The 24,544-nt window shown below is 38.1% G+C and overlaps 1 protein-coding gene across 1 annotated transcript in view; it reads right to left on the bottom strand.

Annotated features, from left to right (window-relative positions):
- The window catches only part of jag1b (jagged canonical Notch ligand 1b), a 50,464-nt gene that overhangs the window by 3,415 nt on the left and 22,505 nt on the right, over positions 1-24,544 (bottom strand). The window contains exons 19-24 of the mRNA XM_042501823.2: positions 23,865-23,892; positions 23,332-23,417; positions 22,631-22,744; positions 22,156-22,265; positions 821-1,060; positions 81-212 (exon numbers count right to left, since the gene is read on the bottom strand). Coding sequence (XP_042357757.2) covers positions 81-212; positions 821-1,060; positions 22,156-22,265; positions 22,631-22,744; positions 23,332-23,417; positions 23,865-23,892 — 710 coding nt within the window. The remainder of the gene's footprint in view (positions 1-80; positions 213-820; positions 1,061-22,155; positions 22,266-22,630; positions 22,745-23,331; positions 23,418-23,864; positions 23,893-24,544) is intronic.

Below are 24,544 nucleotides of genomic sequence, written 5' to 3'. Positions count from 1 at the left end.
CTATCAATCAAAGAGGATATTTTTGAGTACGCATCAAGAGGCAGACATATGGCCGACTGGAAGTGGGAGGAGGTACTTACGATGCAGACGTGGATTTCGTTGCTGGCTGAGAATGAGGGGTCACAGGTTATGGACACAGAATGCTCCAAGGAGAAATTCTTCACCACGTACAAGCGCCTCAGCTGCTTACACACATCCTCCACAGTCAAGCTCTGCACACAGAGAAGAAATGAATGTCAATGCACATGGAAAATCAGCACAGCAATCAAGAAAAAGGAAGAGCTGGGCCTGCATTTTTGGCAGTAGGTTCAACATGCTATCTGGTTGGGATCCACCTCATTTAGATTAAAGACCGCAAGCTCATATGCTTGTCACTATCTGCTGTCATGCTTGTTAGGCAACTGGCAAGCAATGATCCAATGTGGTGACAGAGTCGCCAGTGGTCCTGTTTAGCTCAAATCCATATGATCCTGAAATTAATCTCGCAGTGCGGTCGGGGTTAAGAGGGGACTGGCATGAAGTCGTGGATGCCTGATTCTCAGGAGCACCAAAACTTGGATGCAGTCAACAAAAATAGAGAAAGAGGGAGAGCATTTTTTTCTTCCTGGAACACATTTAAATACACGACTGAATTGTTCAGGAGACTATAAATCCTTTTGCCCAAGAGGGATGTTTGAGCACTTCTGAAAACCTGATCTTTCACAGTTTGCTGCTCCCATTCATTTAAGAGCGGCTGTGGTGGTTGAGAGGGAGAGGCATGAAAAATGACCCTGAAACCCTTTAATTCAATCACTCCCTCCCTGGTGCCTAGGTAACTCACTTGAGGCATAGTCTCCGTTTTGAAGGTGAAGGTGATGTTGGCGCAGCTGTTGTCCTGGTAACTGGAGCTGGGGTGGCATTTGGTGGGACGCGGGGGAGGGTTGGAGCGCCAGCACTCTCCGAGGCCGTGGCAGGGCTTCACGAAGCAGTGGCTCTCCCTGATGGGGATGCAGTTCTGGCCTGAAGGACACCCGCCTCGACCTTTGGCGCCAATGTGGCATGATATAGGGCCACACCACATCTGGAGAGAACACATGACAGTGGAAATGGTTTTAGATATCACAGACTTATCTTTGAATTTAATATAAACAGAAAAAAAAGCTGATGATCCTTTTTTTGACATAATGTTTTCGAGTTGCTTGAGAAGTCCAGTGTCGGCCAGACCGGTCAATGAGGCGGGGGCTTTTAATAGCTTAAAACACATTGTCATATCAGTTCATCTTTAAAGGCTGGTGAAGACAGTTTAAAAAAAATCACATATTCTACCATGACTTAAAAAACAATCAAAAAAGCATACTATAGAATGACTTTATTATGACATAGACTTCAACATACCATACCATGACTTATATGACATTGTTTTCTTTTAATTGCTATGACATTTTTGTAACATACTACAGCATGACTTTATTATGATACAATACTCTATTTGACTTACTATAGTGTTAGTTTTTTTTTTTTTTTAAACATACTGTACTGTTAGTTTCCTGGAACATAAAAATGTTAATTGTGCTTATTTTATTATGTTTTATTGCAGGTCACACATACCCCCCCAGACCACCCTTCTTGTGTTGCGTGCTACGCTTCCCCCGTCTCCAGCTGGTCCCTCCCTCTTTGTTCAACGTAGGGTTCAGCCACCAATCAGGAGACACCCATATCCACCAACGTGCCAATATCAACCACTGTGTAAGTAGGGCCAGGCGGTGATTTTTATGTGACTAGTCTGCATCTTTACTTTCTTTTCAAGAATTGTAAACTAGTGTGAGGCAATTCATATGGATTTTGGGTTTTTTTCTTTTTTCAAGTGACATCAGAGTTTATGGGTAGCTGCTAATGAGTGAAAACATACTATAACTTTTCTCTTTTTAAAGGATGTGCTGAATATTTTGGATGATGTTCTATGATATAACTTTTTATGCTTTACTGGCTGTAAAACTTCACTATGACTTTTTTATGCTATTTGAATGAAGTACTAAAATGTGAATGTTATGCTGTTTTGGACAACATTATAAAGTGCACACGAATTATTTTTGATGATATTTTATGAGACATGCTATTAAATAACTTTTTTTTATGAAATATTGAACATTTTATAACATCTTATGCTATGGATAGTAGTATACTATGTCCACTTGTATGACTTTTTTATGCTATTTTGAACAATATACTATAGTTTGACTTTCTCATGCCATTCTTTACAACATACTATAGAATGGCTTATATATAGAATGACATAGTATGACTTTTTTATGCTATTTTGAATGACATACTAATATGACTTTTTGAATGATATTTTGGACCACATACTATAGTATGACTTTTTTATGCCATTTTAGTCAATATACTATAAAGTGTGAATTTTTTATGCCATTTTGGACGACATAATATAGTATGATTTTTTATGCTATTTTTGACGACTTATTTCTGTTACTGTGGACACCATAGTATTCTATGACGTTTTTATACCATTTTGAACAACATATTATAGTTTGACTTTTTTTTGTGATATTTTGAACTACATTTACCATATCTATTTTTTATGTTATTTTGAACCACATGCTATATTATGACTTTTTGGTGCTTTTGTGGACGACCTATTATGGTATGACTTATTTTACTGCTATTTTTGATGACATACTGAAATATGAGTATTTCATTCTATTTTGGAGAACATATTATACCGTGATATTTTGTACTGTTTTAGATAATAATATGACTTCTTAAAGTCATTTTGAACAACATACTATGCCTGACTTTTTTGTACGATTTTGGATGGCATTCTATAGTATGATATTTTTGTGCAGTTTTGGATGGTTTAGGAAGCTATGATATTTTTGTGCTATTTTGGAGAACACACGATACGAAGGACATTTTTATGCCATTTTGGATGTTTTATGTGCTACTAAGACTCTCTTTATTCTGTCATTTCATGCAGAAGTCTCTCTTCCTTCCCGTAGTTTCTACCTTATTTGCTGACCATGGCCGTCAGTCTAAGCTAATCCAACCAAATTTTGCCATGATCTGCCTAAACCAATCATATTTTTGCTAACAAGTATAAAACTGTTCACTCCCATGCTGCTGTCATTTGTCATTTCAGGATAAACATACGATACCCTCCTCCGCCACATTCACCTCAAGTCTTCAGCACATCACTGACCAGTCCTGCTCCTCATCCCATCATCCTCATCCTCTAGACATCTCTTTTCTTATCGACACCACCAGTGTCTAAATCAATCGGGTAGAATATACAGTACTTAGAATATCTATGGCATCTCTATCCCCTAAATGTACATGTCAGAAAAGATCTAATTGCGAAAGAACTTTGAACTGTTCATCCTTAATTGGGCACTGTGTAATAAATTATAAATTAACTCACTTGTGTCTCTCCCCTTTTAAAAACTATATATATAAATAGTATAACATGTTGAAAAAAACTGTCTCAAAAACAGCTGAAAAATGCTGCAAAAATGGCCAAAAACACCATAAAATGGTATGTTGAAAAAAATGACCCAAACAGCAAGGCTATAGTATGACAAAAAAAGTAAAAAAAATGACCATCCCAAAAACAGCTGAAAACAGCATAAAAACAAATAAAACAGCTTACCAAGACACGCTGTAGCATAGAAAGTTGCAAAAGCGGCAAAAAACACCTTCAAACGGTATGTTGAAAAAATGGCCCGAAAAGCAAGGCTATAGTATGGCAAAAAAAGTCAAAAAATGACCATCCCAAAAACAGCTCAATAAGGCTGAAAAACACATAAAATGGTGTACCAAGACACGCCATAGCATAGAATTTTACAAAAAAAGGCCAAAAACACCTTAAAATGGCATGTTGAAAAAATGACCCGAAAAGCAAGGCTATAGTATGGCAAAAAAAGTCAAAATATGACCGTCCCAAAAACAGCTGAAAACAGCTGAAAAACACATAAACTAGCATGCCAAGACACAACATAGTATACAATTTTACAAAAAAGGCCAAAAACACCTTAAAATGGCATGTTGAAAAAATGGCCCGGAAAGCAAGGCTATAGTATGGCAAAAAAAGTCAAAATATGATCGTCCCAAAAACAGCTGAAAACAGCATAAAAACAAATAAAACAGCGTACCAAGACACGCTGTAGCATAGAAAGTTGCAAAAACAGTCAAAAACACCTTAAAATGGCATGTTGAAAAAATGGCCCGGAAAGCAAGGCTATAGTATGGCAAAAAAAGTCAAAAAATGACCATCCCAAAAAACTGCTGAAAACAGCATAAAAACAAATAAAACAGCGTACCAAGACACGCTGTAGCATAGAAATTTACAACAAAGGCCAAAAACAACTTAAAATGGCATGTTGAAAAAATGGCCTGGAAAGCAAGGCTATAGTATGGCAAAAAAAGTCAAAATATGACCGTCCCAAAAACAGCTTAAAACAGCTGAAAAACAAATAAAATAGCGTACCAAGACACGCTGTAGCATAGAATTTTACAAAAACGGCCAAAAACACCTTCAAATGGCATGTTGAAAAAATGACCCGAGGAGCAAGGCTATAGTATGGCAAAAAAAGTCAAAAAATGACCATCCCAAAAACAGCTCAAAAAGGCTGAAAAACACATAAAACAGCGTACCAAGACACGCCATAGCACATGATGTTGCACAAAAGGCCAAAAACACCTTAAAATGGCATGTTGAAAAAATGGCCCGGAAAGCAAGGCTATAGTATGGCAAAAAAGTCCAAAAAATGACCATCCCAAAAACAGCTGAAAACAGCTGAAAAACAAATAAAACAGCGTACCAAGACACGCTGTAGAATAGAAAGTTGCAAAAACGGCCAAAAAGACCTTCAAATGGCATGTTGAAAAAATGGCCCGAAAAGCAAGGCTATAGTATGGCAAAAAAAGTCAAAATATGACCATCCCAAAAATAGCTGAAAACAGCATAAAAACAAATAAAACAGCGTACCAAGACACGCTGTAGCATAGAAAGTTGCACAAAAGGCCAAAAAACACCTTAAAATGGCATGTTGAAAAAATGGCCCGGAAAGCAAGGCTATAGTATGGCAAAAAAAGTCAAAAAATGACCATCCCAAAAACAGCTCAAAAAGGCTGAAAAACACATAAAATAGCGTACCAAGACACGCCATAACATAGAATTTTACAAAAAAGGCCAAAAACACCTTAAAATGGCATGTTGAAAAAATGACCCGAAAAGCAAGGCTATAGTATGGCAAAAAAGTAAAAAAAATGACCATCCCAAAAACAGATGAAAACAGCTGAAAAACAAATAAAACAGCTTAACAAGACACACTGTAGCATAGAAAGTTGCAAAAATGGTCAAAAACACCTTCAAATGGCATGTTGAAAAAATGGCCTGGAAAGCAAGGCTATAGTATGGCAAAAAAAGTCAAAAAATGACCATCCCAAAAACAGCTCAAAAAGGCTGAAAAACACATAAAATAGCGTACCAAGACACACCATAGCATAGAATTTTACAAAAAAGGCCAAAAAACACCTTAAAATGGCATGTTGAAAAAATGGCCCGGAAAGCAAGGCTATAGTATGGCAAAAAAAGTCAAAATATGACCGTCCTAAAAACAGCTCAAAACAGCATAAAAACAAATAAAACAGCGTACCAAGACACGCTGTAGCATAGAAAGTTGCAAAAAAGGCCAAAAACACCTTCAAATGGCATGTTGAAAAAATGGCCCGGAAAGCAAGGCTATAGTATGGCAAAAAAAGTCAAAATATGACCGTCCCAAAAACAGCTTAAAACAGCTGAAAAACACATAAACTAGCATGCCAAGACACAACATAGCATACAATTTTACAAAAACGGCCAAAAAGACCTTCAAATGGCATGTTGAAAAAATGGCCCGAAAAGCAAGGCTATAGTATGGCAAAAAAAGTCAAAATATGACCATCCCAAAAATAGCTGAAAACAGCATAAAAACAAATAAAACAGCGTACCAAGACACGCTGTAGCATAGAAAGTTGCACAAAAGGCCAAAAAACACCTTAAAATGGCATGTTGAAAAAATGGCCCAGAAAGCAAGGCTATAGTATGGCAAAAAAAGTCAAAAAATGACCATCCCAAAAACAGCTCAAAAAGGCTGAAAAACAAATAAAACAAAGTACCAAGACACGCCATAACATAGAATTTTACAAAAAAGGCCAAAAACACCTTAAAATGGCATGTTGAAAAAATGACCCGAAAAGCAAGGCTATAGTATGGCAAAAAAGTAAAAAAAATGACCATCCCAAAAACAGATGAAAACAGCTGAAAAACAAATAAAACAGCTTAACAAGACACACTGTAGCATAGAAAGTTGCAAAAATGGTCAAAAACACCTTCAAATGGCATGTTGAAAAAATGGCCTGGAAAGCAAGGCTATAGTATGGCAAAAAAAGTCAAAAAATGACCATCCCAAAAAACTGCTTAAAACAGCATAAAAACAAATAAAACAGCGTACCAAGACACGCTGTAGCATAGAAAGTTGCAAAAACGGCCAAAAACACCTTCAAATGGCATGTTGAAAAAATGGCCCGGAAAGCAAGGCTATAGTATGGCAAAAAAAGTCAAAAAATGACCATCCCAAAAAACTGCTTAAAACAGCATAAAAACAAATAAAACAGCGTACCAAGACACGCTGTAGCATAGAAAGTTGCAAAAACGGCCAAAAACACCTTCAAATGGCATGTTGAAAAAATGGCCCGGAAAGCAAGGCTATAGTATGGCAAAAAAAGTCAAAATATGACCGTCCCAAAAACAGCTTAAAACAGCTGAAAAACAAATAAAATAGCGTACCAAGACACGCTATAGCATAGAATTTTATAAAAAAGGCCAAAAACACCATAATATGGCATGTTGAAAAAATGGCCCGAAAAGCAAGGCTATAGTATGGCAAAAAAAGTCAAAATATGACCATCCCAAAAATAGCTGAAAACAGCATAAAAACAAATAAAACAGCGTACCAAGACACGCTGTAGCATAGAATTTTACAAAAAAGGCCAAAAACACCTTCAAATGGCATGTTGAAAAAATGGCCCGAAAAGCAAGGCTATAGTATGGCAAAAAAAGTCAAAATATGACCATCCCAAAAATAGCTGAAAACAGCATAAAAACAAATAAAACAGCTGCATCAAGACACGCTGTAGCAGAGAAAGTTGCACAAAAGGCCAAAAAACACCTTAAAATGGCATGTTGAAAAAATGGCCCGGAAAGCAAGGCTATAGTATGGCAAAAAAAGTCAAAAAATGACCATCCCAAAAACAGCTCAAAAAGGCTGAAAAACACATAAAATAGCGTACCAAGACACGCCATAACATAGAATTTTACAAAAAAAGGCCAAAAACACCTTAAAATGGCATGTTGAAAAAATGGCCCGAAAAGCAAGGCTATAGTATGGCAAAAAAGTAAAAAAAATGACCATCCCAAAAACAGATGAAAACAGCTGAAAAACAAATAAAACAGCTTAACAAGACACACTGTAGCATAGAAAGTTGCAAAAATGGTCAAAAACACCTTCAAATGGCATGTTGAAAAAATGGCCTGGAAAGCAAGGCTATAGTATGGCAAAAAAAGTCAAAAAATGACCATCCCAAAAACAGCTCAAAAAGGCTGAAAAACACATAAAATAGCGTACCAAGACACACCATAGCATAGAATTTTACAAAAAAGGCCAAAAAACACCTTAAAATGGCATGTTGAAAAAATGGCCCGGAAAGCAAGGCTATAGTATGGCAAAAAAAGTCAAAATATGACCGTCCTAAAAACAGCTCAAAACAGCATAAAACAAATAAAACAGCGTACCAAGACACGCTGTAGCACAGAAAGTTGCAAAAAAGGCCAAAAACACCTTCAAATGGCATGTTGAAAAAATGGCCCGAAAAGCAAGGCTATAGTATGGCAAAAAAAGTCAAAATATGACCATCCCAAAAATAGCTGAAAACAGCATAAAAACAAATAAAACAGCGTACCAAGACACGCTGTAGCATAGAAAGTTGCACAAAAGGCCAAAAAACACCTTCAAATGGCATGTTGAAAAAATGGCCCGGAAAGCAAGGCTATAGTATGGCAAAAAAAGTCAAAAAATGACCATCCCAAAAACAGCTGAAAACAGCTGAAAAACACATAAACTAGCATGCCAAGACACACCATAGCATAGAATTTTACAAAAAAAGGCCAAAAACACCTTAAAATGGCATGTTGAAAAAATGACCCGAAAAGCAAGGCTATAGTATGGCAAAAAAGTAAAAAAAATGACCATCCCAAAAACAGATGAAAACAGCTGAAAAACAAATAAAACAGCTTAACAAGACACACTGTAGCATAGAAAGTTGCAAAAATGGTCAAAAACACCTTCAAATGGCATGTTGAAAAAATGGCCTGGAAAGCAAGGCTATAGTATGGCAAAAAAAGTCAAAAAATGACCATCCCAAAAACAGCTCAAAAAGGCTGAAAAACACATAAAATAGCTGCATCAAGACACACCATAGCATAGAATTTTACAAAAAAGGCCAAAAAACACCTTAAAATGGCATGTTGAAAAAATGGCCCGGAAAGCAAGGCTATAGTATGGCAAAAAAAGTCAAAATATGACCGTCCTAAAAACAGCTCAAAACAGCATAAAAACAAATAAAACAGCGTACCAAGACACGCTGTAGCATAGAAAGTTGCAAAAAAGGCCAAAAACACCTTCAAATGGCATGTTGAAAAAATGGCCCGGAAAGCAAGGCTATAGTATGGCAAAAAAAGTCAAAATATGACCGTCCCAAAAACAGCTCAAAACAGCATAAAAACAAATAAAACAGCGTACCAAGACACGCTGTAGCATAGAAAGTTGCAAAAAAGGCCAAAAACACCTTCAAATGGCATGTTGAAAAAATGGCCCGAAAAGCAAGGCTATAGTATGGCAAAAAAAGTCAAAATATGACCGTCCCAAAAACAGCTTAAAACAGCTGAAAAACACATAAACTAGCATGCCAAGACACACTGTAGCATAGAAAGTTGCAAAAACGGCCAAAAACACCTTCAAATGGCATGTTGAAAAAATGGCCCGGAAAGCAAGGCTATAGTATGGCAAAAAAAGTCAAAATATGACCATCCCAAAAATAGCTGAAAACAGCATAAAAACAAATAAAACAGCGTACCAAGACACGCTGTAGCATAGAAAGTTGCACAAAAGGCCAAAAAACACCTTCAAATGGCATGTTGAAAAAATGGCCCGGAAAGCAAGGCTATAGTATGGCAAAAAAAGTCAAAAAATGACCATCCCAAAAACAGCTCAAAAAGGCTGAAAAACACATAAAATAGCGTACCAAGACACGCCATAGCATAGAATTTTACAAAAAAGGCCAAAAACACCTTCAAATGGCATGTTGAAAAAATGGCCCGGAAAGCAAGGCTATAGTATGGCAAAAAAAGTCAAAAAATGACCATCCCAAAAAACTGCTTAAAACAGCATAAAAACAAATAAAACAGCGTACCAAGACACGCTGTAGCATAGAAAGTTGCAAAAGCGGCCAAAAACACCTTCAAATGGCATGTTGAAAAAATGGCCCAAAAAGCAAGGCTATAGTATGGCAAAAAAAGTCAAAATATGACTGTCCCAAAAACAGCTCAATGAGGCTGAAAAACACATAAAATGGCGTACCAAGACACGCAATAGCATAGAATTTTACAAAAAAAAGGCCAAAAACACCTTAAAATGGCATGTTGAAAAAATGACCCGAAAAGCAAGGCTATAGTATGGCAAAAAAAGTCAAAATATGACCGTCCCAAAAACAGCTTAAAACAGCTGAAAAACACATAAACTAGCATGCCAAGACACAACATAGCATACAATTTTACAAAAACGGCCAAAAAGACCTTCAAATGGCATGTTGAAAAAATGGCCCGGAAAGCAAGGCTATAGTATGGCAAAAAAAGTCAAAATATGACCGTCCCAAAAACAGCTCAAAACAGCATAAAAACAAATAAAACAGCGTACCAAGACACGCTGTAGCATGGAAAGTTGCAAAAAAGGCCAAAAACACCTTCAAATGGCATGTTGAAAAAATGGCCCGGAAAGCAAGGCTATAGTATGGCAAAAAAAGTCAAAAAATGACCATCCCAAAAAACTGCTTAAAACAGCATAAAAACAAATAAAACAGCGTACCAAGACACGCTGTAGCATAGAAAGTTGCAAAAACGGCCAAAAACACCTTCAAATGGCATGTTGAAAAAATGGCCCGGAAAGCAAGGCTATAGTATGGCAAAAAAAGTCAAAATATGACCGTCCCAAAAACAGCTTAAAACAGCTGAAAAACAAATAAAATAGCGTACCAAGACACGCTATAGCATAGAATTTTATAAAAAAGGCCAAAAACACCATAATATGGCATGTTGAAAAAATGGCCCGAAAAGCAAGGCTATAGTATGGCAAAAAAAGTCAAAATATGACCATCCCAAAAATAGCTGAAAACAGCATAAAAACAAATAAAACAGCGTACCAAGACACGCTGTAGCATAGAATTTTACAAAAAAGGCCAAAAACACCTTAAAATGGCATGTTGAAAAAATGGCCCGAAAAGCAAGGCTATAGTATGGCAAAAAAGTAAAAAAAATGACCATCCCAAAAACAGATGAAAACAGCTGAAAAACAAATAAAACAGCTTAACAAGACACACTGTAGCATAGAAAGTTGCAAAAATGGTCAAAAACACCTTCAAATGGCATGTTGAAAAAATGGCCTGGAAAGCAAGGCTATAGTATGGCAAAAAAAAGTCAAAATATGACTGTTAGTATGTACTTTTATGATTATACATCCTCCATAGTTAGTTTGAGACTCTATGTCTACCTGAACTAAAGAGCTACCTATATATGTTGAAGTCTTCATCCGTATAAGTTATGCTTGAGCATGGAAACCTGAGCAAGACCAGTGTCAGTAAATTTAGCACCACAAATACATGCCTCATTCCTCAAAAGAAGTTTAGTACCTGATATGTTAGGAATTGATACCTACCATCTACGTCGCAGCATTGTATAAATACTACTGCCTTTCTATGTGATCTGTGACAGCCAGCTTTCTATGTTCTGTGTCAGTTAGTATGTGTTTAGTCTTGTCTCTGTCTGGGCTGACCCGAGCGCTCGTCTTTGTTGTACTTGTCCTCATTTGTAGTCTTCTTTTTAGTTCATCTTTGTACTCACCTTTATTTATAATGTACTTGTTTTCTGTACTCATGTTTGTTGTGATTGTAATTTTAATTGTATAAACATACTTTTACTCTTATTAAATGTGCTGATTGAAGCTTCAACATGTGTCTCCACCCTTCGGAAGTCATGACAGAAAACTCATACTATCAATGACCGTCCCAAAAAAAAAAGCTTAAAACAGCTGAAAAACACATAAAATAGCATGCAAAGACACACCATAGCATTGAATGCTGCAGAAACGGCCAAAAACACATTAAAATGGCACATTGAAAAAATGGCCCGAAAAGCAAGGCTATAGTATGGCAAAAAAAGTCAAAAAAATGACCATCCCAAAAACAGCTGAAAACAGCTGAAAAACACATAAACTAGCATGCCAAGACACACCATAGCATAGAATTTTACAAAAAAGGCTGAAAACACCTTCAAATGGCATGTTGAAAAAATGGCCCGAAAAGCAAGGCTATAGTATGGCAAAAAAAGTCAAAATATGACCATCCTAAAAATAGCTGAAAAAAGCATAAAAACAAATAAAACAGCGTACCAAGACACGCTGTAGCATAGAAAGTTGCAAAAAAGGACAAAAACACCTTCAAATGGCATGTTGAAAAAATGGCCCGAAAAGCAAGGCTATAGTATGGCAAAAAAAGTCAAAATATGACCATCCCAAAAATAGCTGAAAACAGCATAAAAACAAATAAAACAGCTGCATCAAGACACGCTGTAGCATAGAAAGTTGCACAAAAGGCCAAAAAACACCTGAAAATGGCATGTTGAAAAAATGGCCCGGAAAGCAAGGCTATAGTATGGCAAAAAAGTCAAAAAATGACCATCCCAAAAACAGCTGAAAACAGCTGAAAAACACATAAACTAGCATGCCAAGACACGCTGTAGCATAGAAAGTTGCAAAAACGGCCAAAAACACCTTCAAATGGCATGTTGAAAAAATGGCCCAAAAAGCAAGGCTATAGTATGGCAAAAAAGTCCAAAAAATGACCATCCCAAAAACAGCTGAAAACAGCTGAAAAACACATAAACTAGCATGCCAAGACACGCTGTAGCATAGAAAGTTGCAAAAACGGCCAAAAACTCCTTCAAATGGCATGTTGAAAAAATGGCCCGAAAAGCAAGGCTATAGTATGGCGAAAAAAATCAAAATATGACCATCCCAAAAACAGCTGAAAACAGCATAAAAACAAATAAAACAGCGTACCAAGACACGCTGTAGCATAGAAAGTTGCAAAAAAGGACAAAAACACCTTCAAATGGCATGATGAAAAAATGGCCCAAAAAGCAAGGCTATAGTATGGCAAAAAAAGTCAAAATATGACCATCCCAAAAATAGCTGAAAACAGCATAAAAACAAATAAAACAGCGTACCAAGACACGCTGTAGCATAGAAAGTTGCACAAAAGGCCAAAAAACACCTGAAAATGGCATGTTGAAAAAATGGCCCGGAAAGCAAGGCTATAGTATGGCGAAAAAAGTCAAAATATGACCATCCCAAAAACAGCTGAAAACAGCATGAAAACAAATAAAACAGCGTACCAAGACACGCTGTAGCATAGAAAGTTGCAAAAACGGCCAAAAACACCTTCAAATGGCATGTTGAAAAAATGGCCCGAAAAGCAAGGCTATAGTATGGCAAAAAAGTCCAAAAAATGACCATCCCAAAAACAGCTGAAAACAGCTGAAAAACACATAAACTAGCATGCCAAGACACGCTGTAGCATAGAAAGTTGCAAAAACGGCCAAAAACACCTTCAAATGGCATGTTGAAAAAATGGCCCAAAAAGCAAGGCTATAGTATGGCAAAAAAGTCCAAAAAATGACCATCCCAAAAACAGCTGAAAACAGCATAAAAACAAATAAAACAGCTGCACCAAGACACGCTGTAGCATAGAAAGTTGCAAAAACGGCCAAAAACACCTTCAAATGGCATGTTGAAAAAATGGCCCGGAAAGCAAGGCTATAGTATGGCAAAAAAAGTCAAAATATGACCATCCCAAAAACAGCTGAAAACAGCATGAAAACAAATAAAACAGCCTACCAAGACACGCTGTAGCATAGAAAGTTGCAAAAAAGGCCAAAAACACCTTCAAATGGCATGTTGAAAAAATGGCCCGGAAAGCAAGGCTATAGTATGGCAAAAAAAGTCAAAATATGACCATCCCAAAAATAGCTGAAAACAGCATAAAAACAAATAAAACAGCGTACCAAGACACGCTGTAGCATAGAAAGTTGCAAAAAAGGCCAAAAACACCTTCAAATGGCATGTTGAAAAAATGGCCCGAAAAGCAAGGCTATAGTATGGCAAAAAAGTCCAAAAAATGACCATCCCAAAAACAGCTGAAAAAGGCTGAAAAACACATAAACTAGCATGCCAAGACACGCTGTAGCATAGAAAGTTGCAAAAACGGCCAAAAACACCTTCAAATGGCATGTTGAAAAAATGGCCCGAAAAGCAAGGCTATAGTATGGCAAAAAAAGTCAAAATATGACTATCCCAAAAATAGCTGAAAACAGCATAAAACAAATAAAACAGCTGCATCAAGACACGCTGTAGCATAGAAAGTTGCACAAAAGGCCAAAAAACACCTGAAAATGGCATGTTGAAAAAATGGCCCGGAAAGCAAGGCTATAGTATGGCAAAAAAGTCCAAAAAATGACCATCCCAAAAACAGCTGAAAACAGCTGAAAAACACATGAACTAGCATGCCAAGACACACTGTAGCATAGAAAGTTGCAAAAAAGGCCAAAAACACCTTCAAATGGCATGTTGAAAAAATGGCCCGAAAAGCAAGGCTATAGTATGGCGAAAAAAGTCAAAATATGACCATCCCAAAAACAGCTGAAAACAGCATGAAAACAAATAAAACAGCCTACCAAGACACGCTGTAGCATAGAAAGTTGCAAAACGGCCAAAAACACCTTCAAATGGCATGTTGAAAAAATGGCCCGAAAAGCAAGGCTATAGTATGGCAAAAAAGTCCAAAAAATGACCATCCCAAAAACAGCTGAAAACAGCTGAAAAACACATAAACTAGCATGCCAAGACACGCTGTAGCATAGAAAGTTGCAAAAACGGCCAAAAACACCTTCAAATGGCATGTTGAAAAAATGGCCCGAAAAGCAAGGCTATAGTATGGCAAAAAAAGTCAAAATATGACCATCCCAAAAATAGCTGAAAACAGCATAAAAACAAATAAAACAGCGTACCAAGACACGCTGTAGCATAGAAAGTTGCAAAAAAGGCCAAAAAACACCTGAAAATGGCATGTTGAAAAAATGGCCCGGAAAGCAAGGCTATAGTATGGCAAAAAAGTCCAAAAAATGACCATCCCAAAAACAGCTGAAAACAGCTGAAAAACACATGAACTAGCATGCCAAGACACACTGTAGCATAGAAAGTTGCAAAAACGGCCAAAAACACCTTAAAATGGCATGTTGAAAAAATGGCCCGGAAAGCAAGGCTATAGTATGGCAAAAAAGTCAAAATATGACCATCCCAAAAATAGCTGAAAACAGCATAAAAACAAATAAAACAGCGTACCAAGACACGCTGTAGCATAGAAAGTTGCACAAAAGGCCAAAAAACACCTGAAAATGGCATGTTGAAAAAATGGCCCGAAAAGCAAGGCTATAGTATGGCAAAAAAGTCCAAAAAATGACCATCCCAAAAACAGCTGAAAAAGGCTGAAAAACACATAAACTAGCATGCCAAGACACGCTGTAGCATAGAAAGTTGCAAAAACGGCCAAAAACACCTTCAAATGGCATGTTGAAAAAATGGCCCGAAAAGCAAGGCTATAGTATGGCGAAAAAAGTCAAAATATGACCATCCCAAAAACAGCTGAAAACAGCATGAAAACAAATAAAACAGCTTACCAAGACACGCTGTAGCATAGAAAGTTGCAAAAATGGCCAAAAACACCTTCAAATGGCATGTTGAAAAAATGGCCCGAAAAGCAAGGCTATAGTATGGCAAAAAAGTCCAAAAAATGACCATCCCAAAAACAGATGAAAACAGCATAAAAACAAATAAAACAGCGTACCAAGACACGCTGTAGCATAGAAAGTTGCAAAAAGGCCAAAACACCTGCAAATGGCATGTTGAAAAAATGGCCCGAAAAGCAAGGCTATAGTATGGCAAAAAAGTCCAAAAAATGACCATCCCAAAAACAGCTGAAAAAGGCTGAAAAACACATAAACTAGCATGCCAAGACACGCTGTAGCATAGAAAGTTGCAAAAACGGCCAAAAACACCTTCAAATGGCATGTTGAAAAAATGGCCCGAAAAGCAAGGCTATAGTATGGCAAAAAAAGTCAAAATATGACCATCCCAAAAATAGCTGAAAACAGCATAAAAACAAATAAAACAGCGTACCAAGACACGCTGTAGCATAGAAAGTTGCACAAAAGGCCAAAAAACACCTGAAAATGGCATGTTGAAAAAATGGCCCGGAAAGCAAGGCTATAGTATGGCAAAAAAGTCCAAAAAATGACCATCCCAAAAACAGCTGAAAACAGCATGAAAACAAATAAAACAGCGTACCAAGACACGCTGTAGCATAGAAAGTTGCAAAAAAGGCCAAAAACACCTTCAAATGGCATGTTGAAAAAATGGCCCGGAAAGCAAGGCTATAGTATGGCAAAAAAAGTCAAAATATGACCATCCCAAAAATAGCTGAAAACAGCATAAAAACAAATAAAACAGCTGCATCAAGACACGCTGTAGCATAGAAAGTTGCAAAAGGCCAAAAACACCTTCAAATGGCATGTTGAAAAAATGGCCCGAAAAGCAAGGCTATAGTATGGTAAAAAAGTCCAAAAAATGACCATCCCAAAAACAGCTGAAAACAGCATGAAAACAAATAAAACAGCTTACCAAGACACGCTGTAGCATAGAAAGTTGCAAAAAAGGCCAAAAACACCTTCAAATGGCATGTTGAAAAAATGGCCCGAAAAGCAAGGCTATAGTATGGCAAAAAAGTCCAAAAAATGACCATCCCAAAAACAGCTGAAAAAGGCTGAAAAACACATAAACTAGCATGCCAAGACACGCTGTAGCATAGAAAGTTGCAAAAACGGCCAAAAACACCTTCAAATGGCATGTTGAAAAAATGGCCCGAAAAGCAAGGCTATAGTATGGCAAAAAAAGTCAAAATATGACCATCCCAAAAATAGCTGAAAACAGCATAAAACAAATAAAACAGCTGCATCAAGACACGCTGTAGCATAGAAAGTTGCAAAAAAGGCCAAAAACACCTTCAAATGGCATGTTGAAAAAATGGCCCGAAAAGCAAGGCTATAGTATGGCAAAAAAGTCCAAAAAATGACCATCCCAAAAACAGCTGAAAACAGCATGAAAACAAATAAAACAGCTGCATCAAGACACGCTGTAGCATAGAAAGTTGCAAAAAAGGCCAAAAACACCTTCAAATGGCATGTTGAAAAAATGGCCCGAAAAGCAAGGCTATAGTATGGCAAAAAAAGTCAAAATATGACCATCCCAAAAATAGCTGAAAACAGCATAAAAACAAATAAAACAGCGTACCAAGACACGCTGTAGCATAGAAAGTTGCACAAAAGGCCAAAAAACACCTGAAAATGGCATGTTGAAAAAATGGCCCGGAAAGCAAGGCTATAGTATGGCAAAAAAAGTCCAAAAAATGACCATCCCAAAAACAGCTGAAAACAGCATGAAAACAAATAAAACAGCGTACCAAGACACGCTGTAGCATAGAAAGTTGCAAAAAAGGCCAAAAACACCTTCAAATGGCATGTTGAAAAAATGGCCCGAAAAGCAAGGCTATAGTATGGCAAAAAAGTCCAAAAAATGACCATCCCAAAAACAGCTGAAAACAGCATAAAAACAAATAAAACAGCGTACCAAGACACGCTGTAGCATAGAAAGTTGCAAAAAAGGCCAAAAACACCTTCAAATGGCATGTTGAAAAAATGGCCCGAAAAGCAAGGCTATAGTATGGCAAAAAAGTCCAAAAAATGACCATCCCAAAAACAGCTGAAAACAGCTGAAAAACACATAAACTAGCATGCCAAGACACGCTGTAGCATAGAAAGTTGCACAAAAGGCCAAAAAACACCTGAAAATGGCATGTTGAAAAAATGGCCCGGAAAGCAAGGCTATAGTATGGCAAAAAAGTCCAAAAAATGACCATCCCAAAAACAGCTGAAAACAGCTGAAAAACACATAAACTAGCATGCCAAGACACGCTGTAGCATAGAAAGTTGCAAAAACGGCCAAAAACACCTTAAAAAGGCATGTTGAAAAAATGGCCTGGAAAGCAAGGCTATAGTATGGCAAAAAAAGTCAAAATATGACCATCCCAAAAACAGCTGAAAACAGCATGAAAACAAATAAAACAGCCTACCAAGACACGCTGTAGCATAGAAAGTTGCAAAAACGGCCAAAAACACCTTCAAATGGCATGTTGAAAAATGGCCAAAAGCAAGGCTATAGTATGGCAAAAAAGTCCAAAAAATGACCATCCCAAAAACAGCTGAAAACAGCTGAAAAACACATAAACTAGCATGCCAAGACACGCTGTAGCATAGAAAGTTGCAAAAACGGCCAAAAACACCTTCAAATGGCATGTTGAAAAAATGGCCCGAAAAGCAAGGCTATAGTATGGCAAAAAAAGTCAAAAAAATGACCATCCCAAAAACAGCTGAAAACAGCTGAAAAACACATAAACTAGCATGCCAAGACACGCTGTAGCATAGAAAGTTGCAAAAACGGCCAAAAACACCTTCAAATGGCATGTTGAAAAAATGGCCCGAAAAGCAAGGCTATAGTATGGCGAAAAAAGTCAAAATATGACCATCCCAAAAACAGCTGAAAACAGCATGAAAACAAATAAAACAGCTTACCAAGACACGCTGTAGCATAGAAAGTTGCAAAAAAGGCCAAAAACACCTTCAAATGGCATGTTGAAAAAATGGCCCGAAAAGCAAGGCTATAGTATGGCAAAAAAGTCCAAAAAATGACCATACCAAAAACAGCTGAAAACAGCTGAAAAACACATAAACTAGCATGCCAAGACACGCTGTAGCATAGAAAGTTGCAAAAACGGCCAAAAACACCTTCAAATGGCATGTTGAAAAAATGGCCCGAAAAGCAAGGCTATAGTATGGCGAAAAAAGTCAAAATATGACCATCCCAAAAACAGCTGAAAACAGCATGAAAACAAATAAAACAGCTTACCAAGACACGCTGTAGCATAGAAAGTTGCAAAAAAGGCCAAAAACACCTTCAAATGGCATGTTGAAAAAATGGCCCGGAAAGCAAGGCTATAGTATGGCAAAAAAGTCAAAAATAGCTGAAAAAAGTCAAAATATGACTGTCCCAAAAACAGCTGAAAACAGCATGAAAACAAATAAAACAGCTTACCAAGACACGCTGTAGCATAGAAAGTTGCAAAAACGGCCAAAAACTCCTTCAAATGGCATGTTGAAAAAATGGCCCGGAAAGCAAGGCTATAGTATGGCAAAAAAAGTCAAAATATGACCATACCAAAAATATCTGAAAACAGCATAAAAACAAATAAAACAGCGTACCAAGACACGCTGTAGCATAGAAAGTTGCACAAAAGGCCAAAAACACCTTCAAATGGCATGTTGAAAAAATGGCCCGAAGAGCAAGGTATAGCCTTGCTCTTCGGGCCATTTTTTAAACTAGCATGCCAAGACACACCATAGCATAGAATTTTACAAAAAAGGCTGAAAACACCTTAAAATGGCATGTTGAAAAAATGGCCCGAAAAGCAAGGCTATAGTATGGCAAAAAAAGTCAAAATATGACCATCCTAAAAATAGCTCAAAAAAGCATAAAAACAAATAAAACAGCATACCAAGACACGCTGTAGCATAGAAAGTTGCAAAAAAGGCCAAAAACACCTTCAAATGGCATGTTGAAAAAATGGCCCGAAAAGCAAGGCTATAGTATGGCAAAAAAAGTCAAAATATGACTGTCCCAAAAACAGCTGAAAACAGCTGAAAAATACATAAAATAGCGTACCAAGACACGCTATAGCATAGAAATTTACAAAAAAAGGCCAAAAACATCACAATATGGCATGTTGAAAAAATGACCCGAAAAGCAAGGCTATAGTATGGCAAAAAAAGTCAAAATAGGACCGTCCCAAAAACAGCTGAAAACAGCATAAAAACAAATAAAACAGCTTAACAAGAGACGCTGTAGCATAGAAAGTTGCAAAAACGGTCAAAAACACCTTCAAATGGCATGTTGAAAAAATGGCCCGAAAAGCAAGGCTATAGTATGGCAAAAAAAGTAAAAAAAATGACCGTCCCAAAAACTGCTTAAAACAGCTGAAAAACAAATAAAACAGCGTACCAAGACACGCTGCAGCATAGAAAGTTGCACAAAAGGCCAAAAAACACCTTAAAATGGCATGTTGAAAAAATGGCCCGGAAAGCAAGGCTATAGTATGGCAAAAAAGTCAAAATATGACCGTCCCAAAAACAGCTTAAAACAGCTGAAAAACACATAAACTAGCATGCCAAGACACGCTGTAGCATAGAGAGTTGCAAAAACGGCCAAAAACACCTTCAAATGGCATGTTGAAAAAATGGCCCGAAGAGCAAGGCTATAGTATGGCAAAAAAGTCAAAAAAATGACCATCCCAAAAACAGCTGAAAAACACACAAACTAGCATGCCAAGACACGCCATAGCATAGAATTTTACTAAAAAGTCCAAAAACACCTTCAAATGGCATGTTGAAAAAATGGCCCAAAAAGCAAGGCTATAGTATGGCAAAAAAAGTCAAAAAATGACCATCCCAAAAAACTGCTTAAAACAGCATAAAAACAAATAAAACAGCGTACCAAGACACGCTGTAGCATAGAAATTTACAACAAAGGCCAAAAACAACTTAAAATGGCATGTTGAAAAAATGGCCCGGAAAGCAAGGCTATAGTATGGCAAAAAAAGTCAAAAAAGGACCGTCCCAAAAATAGCTTAAAACAGCATAAAAACAAATTAAATAGCGTACCAAGACACGCCATAGCACATAATGTTGCACAAAAGGCCAAAAACACCTTAAAATGGCATGTTGAAAAAATGGCCCGAAAAGCAAGGCTATAGTATGGCAAAAAAGTCAAAAAAATGACCATCCCAAAAACTGTTTAAATCAGCTAAAAACCACATAAAATAGCGTACCAAGACATGCCATAGCATAGAATGTTGCAAAAAAGGCCAAAAACACCTTAAAATGGCATATTGAAAAAATTGCCTGAAAAGCAAGGCTACAGTATGGCAAAAAAAGTCAAAATATGACCATCCCAAAAATAGCTGAAAACAGCATAAAAACAAATAAAACAGCGTACCAAGACACGCTGTAGCATAGAAAGTTGCACAAAAGGCCAAAAAACACCTTAAAATGGCATGTTGAAAAAATGGCCCGGAAAGCAAGGCTATAGTATGGCAAAAATGTCAAAAAAATGACCGTTCCAAAAAACAGCTTAAAACAGCATAAAAACAAATAAAACAGTGTACCAATACACGTCGTAGCATAAAAAGTTGCAAAAACGGCCAAAAACACAATAAAATGGCACGTTGAAAAAATGACCCGAAAGCATGGCAAAAAAAGTCCAGAAAATGACATGTTCCAAAAACAGCTGCAAACAGCTGAAAAACACATAAAATGCATACAATGCTATCACTTTTTTTTGTGATACATTATACTAAGAGTATAAAACCGATACTTAGACTCAAGAATGAATTGATCAGAATCTGGTGGTTAAAGGTCAAGGTCACAGTGACCTTTCAAAACATGTTTATGGCCCTAGTAGTAAAACATTCATTCACTCAAATTTGGCACAAATGTCTCATTAGATATAATGATAAAGTTCTGACACGGTATACCCAAGAGGTCAGAGGTGAACTATGACATCATTAGGGTTTACAAAAATTCCCTTAACTGGCCATAATTTAACCTCATAAGCCAGGGACAAATGGGGAGAGATTTGCTCATATACTGAACTGATGACACTAATCTCAGGTGCCTACCTTGAAAATGTGCTGACTGTAAATATCTTCTGTGCAGGAAGATTTGAATGAAGCATCCATGTTTTTTTCAAGACATAGATGTAAACTGTAAGTGTAACTGCACATAGACATACAAACCGCGGCTTTATTTCTAAATTAGCCATGCTAGCAGTGTGGCTCTGTGCAAGGTCTGTTGTGTTTGGTTTGCCCCTGACTGAAACATCTCAAGAACTACTAAATGACCGAGATTCTATACCCAGCCCTTAACTGGACCGGTAACCGATCTGAAAAATGGCACTAGTTTTCCCCACTCAAGGATAATAGCACCTCCATAAATATTCAGTTCTCACCATTGCATGTCAAAGGATATGCTTCTGTAATACGCATTAAACACACAAGTTACCTCTGTCAAAAGCACAATAAAACCAACATACAACTGTGTTCCCATAATCAGACTGTTTAACAAGTTACTCTGTACCTTACAGCCAAAGATCATATTCACCCCATACTGCATTTTCTTCCTGAAGGCTGCAGTATCAGTGAGGCACCATTGTTCATGGTGGTGGTTAGACAAGCATGATAATGATACTTTAGGCCTCGAAGTGTATATCACCAAATCTTCACCCAGTGTGACTTTGGCACTGTTTGATACAGGTGTCAGATGCCAGCTCTCCCATTGTGTTGTCTATTCAAAACAAACTGCATCATCTCTGTATAAAATTCGACACTCCTAGGCCGACTCCACCCTGTGACACAGTGTTGTTGTGGCCCAACATGGCCCTCATCCTTCGAGCCTGTGGCTATTTATCAAAGCCTGTCTTCCATCAGTAAACAATCACACAACATGCTTTATAGCTGCACAGAGCAGTCATCACCTCTTTCACTCCTGTACAGGCAGAGTTTGTTTAGACGTACCTTTGTGCACACGACTTTCCCATTAGAACAGTGGCAAGTGTTGCAGTCTTCATCCCATCTGACTCCATCAGGGGTGACGTGTCCGTTTACAGAGCAAGGTTTTCTTGTTACTGTGTTAAATACAATTACAGTATTAGAGAGCGAAAGGCTTGTTTATGTGGATTTTTGTGCAATATTTCATCTGTACAATACTTTTATTGAATTCTTACCTATTCTTTTCTTGTATTTATATTCTGCAAACTTGTAGTACAATGCAATTATTGCTTATATCTTATAATATCTTATTTCTTATACTGTAATGTCTATATTTGTGTTATATATTGTAGTATCATGCACAATTTTTTTTTCATACTTCTCATTTCTATTTTCTTAAAATTTCTCTATGCCTGTATTCAGTATAAGAGCAACTGTAATTGCCCAATTCACCCCAGGGATCAATAAAGTATTTCTGATTTCTGATTTTGAAGCCTTATACCTTCTTGACAGTGGGGTCCAGTCCTGTCGGGTGGACACCGGCAGCGATACCCATTGATCTCATCCACACAGGTGGAGCCAAAGGCACACGGAGAGGACTGGCACTCATTAATATCTGCCACAGAAGAGAAAAGCGAGAGGTAAGACATGGCTCCTTTTTAGAAGTCAGACAGTGCACAAATATTGGGTTAAGCAGTCGGCACACAAATCTAATTCCTAGGCTAAATTCACCAGAGGTCATGTGTCATTTGGAACAGCACATACACATATGCGGCAGTTAATAAAAAACGAGCAAACATGCTTTAAATCAGTCCAGGGACGTTTTTTTGCCCCATGCAGCTTTATTAAAGGCAGCATCATTAGCAGGTATGCAGGAGCTATAGGCTGGACTTAGCAGAACAAAGGGTTTTCAATGGGAAAGAATGTGGCCATCTGAAAGCCTTTAAGAGGGAAAACAATCTGTGTAATCAGTGTCAGAGAGCATGGCTGATTAGCTGTTGGCCTGCTAAGCCGGTTTCCCCCAGGGACAGCAGCAGGGCCCGGTGGAGTGACACCGAAATGGCTCGGCCTGGCCTGCAGCCCAATGCACAGATAATTGGCCGACTAGACCCTCCATTTGGAGTGACTGTGATGGTCCCGCTGCCCGGGCCTGCTCTAACTTACAGGGATCAGGGAGGAGTGGGAGGCAGGGTTAATACTCACTGATCCGACAGTCTGGACCAGCAAAGCCTGGGGCGCACTCGCAGCGGTACCAGTTATCCCCGTCGACGCAGGTTCCGCTGTTGTAGCTTCATGGACAAAAAAAGAAACAAAACAGGGGGATGTCAGTTTGTGTATCAGTATACCCCCAGGCTTGTTTTAGTGATTCACATCTATGCACCCTCCTTGATATTAACCCATTTCAGCCTGGAATTTTCTCACTAGTTTACTCAAATGATTTCTCAGGAAAGACGATTAAGGCAATCAGACTTGTTCTTTTTATTGGACAAGTGTACACGTGTTTTGGAGTAAGTGCCAGTGGTATGTGATTAAAGAGGAGTTGTGCCTGAGAGTTCACATTAGAGAGTTAGCTGATTGCGTCCCAGGAATGACAGGGAAGGGTGTATGCCCGGTTCTCAGCATTTAGACAGCGCGAGAGAGAGAGAGAGCCTGCAGGTAAGAAACTACGATACAGGAGGAGGAACACCATGTGTGCATCTGTCTAAATCTACAGGAAGTGTTTAGTTTCCACTTACCATGGGTGTGCACTGCAGTCGTTGGTGTCTGAGAGAGACAAAAAAAACAGAGAAAGGGAGGGAAGAGAGAGACAGAGAGTAGTGAGTGGTTTGGGTTTTTTTTAAATCTCATGTATGAGTGTTTAGTTCACATGACAGCAAAGAGCACGTCTGAGCTTGCGTGTGCAAAGGCGTGTTGGGCCGGTCGGGCTTGGACTCCTGATTGCTCTGCCTTATTAACAACATAGAGCAAACAATCGACTCTCACCCTCAAAAATGAGTTCCAGCCCCCCCCCCACCAACGCCGCCACAACCACTGACAACACCTCCACACCCACATTCCCACCCCGGCTGTTTCTCCCTCCCTAACAAAAGTCGGGGAATTTATGTTTTGGAGTACATGCATACAAGGGCAGGGATCCCAGGGAAATGGAGGAGGGCTGTAGAACAAGCCGACATGTCACTGTTTGGACAGGAATGCAACGACGAGAGGGGAGAGAGGGGTGTGTGTTAGACAAGGAGGAGGGGGGGGAGAGAAACATCTGTCTCCACTTTCCTGAGCCCCCTTTCTCCCTCCTCTTTCTCCTCTCATGGCCGGCAGCAGCCAGGGAGGGAGGAAAGAGATTAAAAAAAAAAAAAAAAGGTACAGATCAAGAGGGGATGGGAGAGTCAGATTTAATCAGATGCAGGACTTCACCTCT

This window comes from Plectropomus leopardus, chromosome 13 (assembly GCF_026936395.1).
Source record: "Plectropomus leopardus strain MGB_pleo_1.0 chromosome 13, ASM2693639v1, whole genome shotgun sequence".
Taxonomy (NCBI): Eukaryota; Metazoa; Chordata; class Actinopteri; order Perciformes; family Serranidae; genus Plectropomus; species Plectropomus leopardus.
The sequence above is the reverse complement of the archived record's forward strand: the minus strand, read 5'-3'. Positions and strand labels throughout refer to the sequence as shown.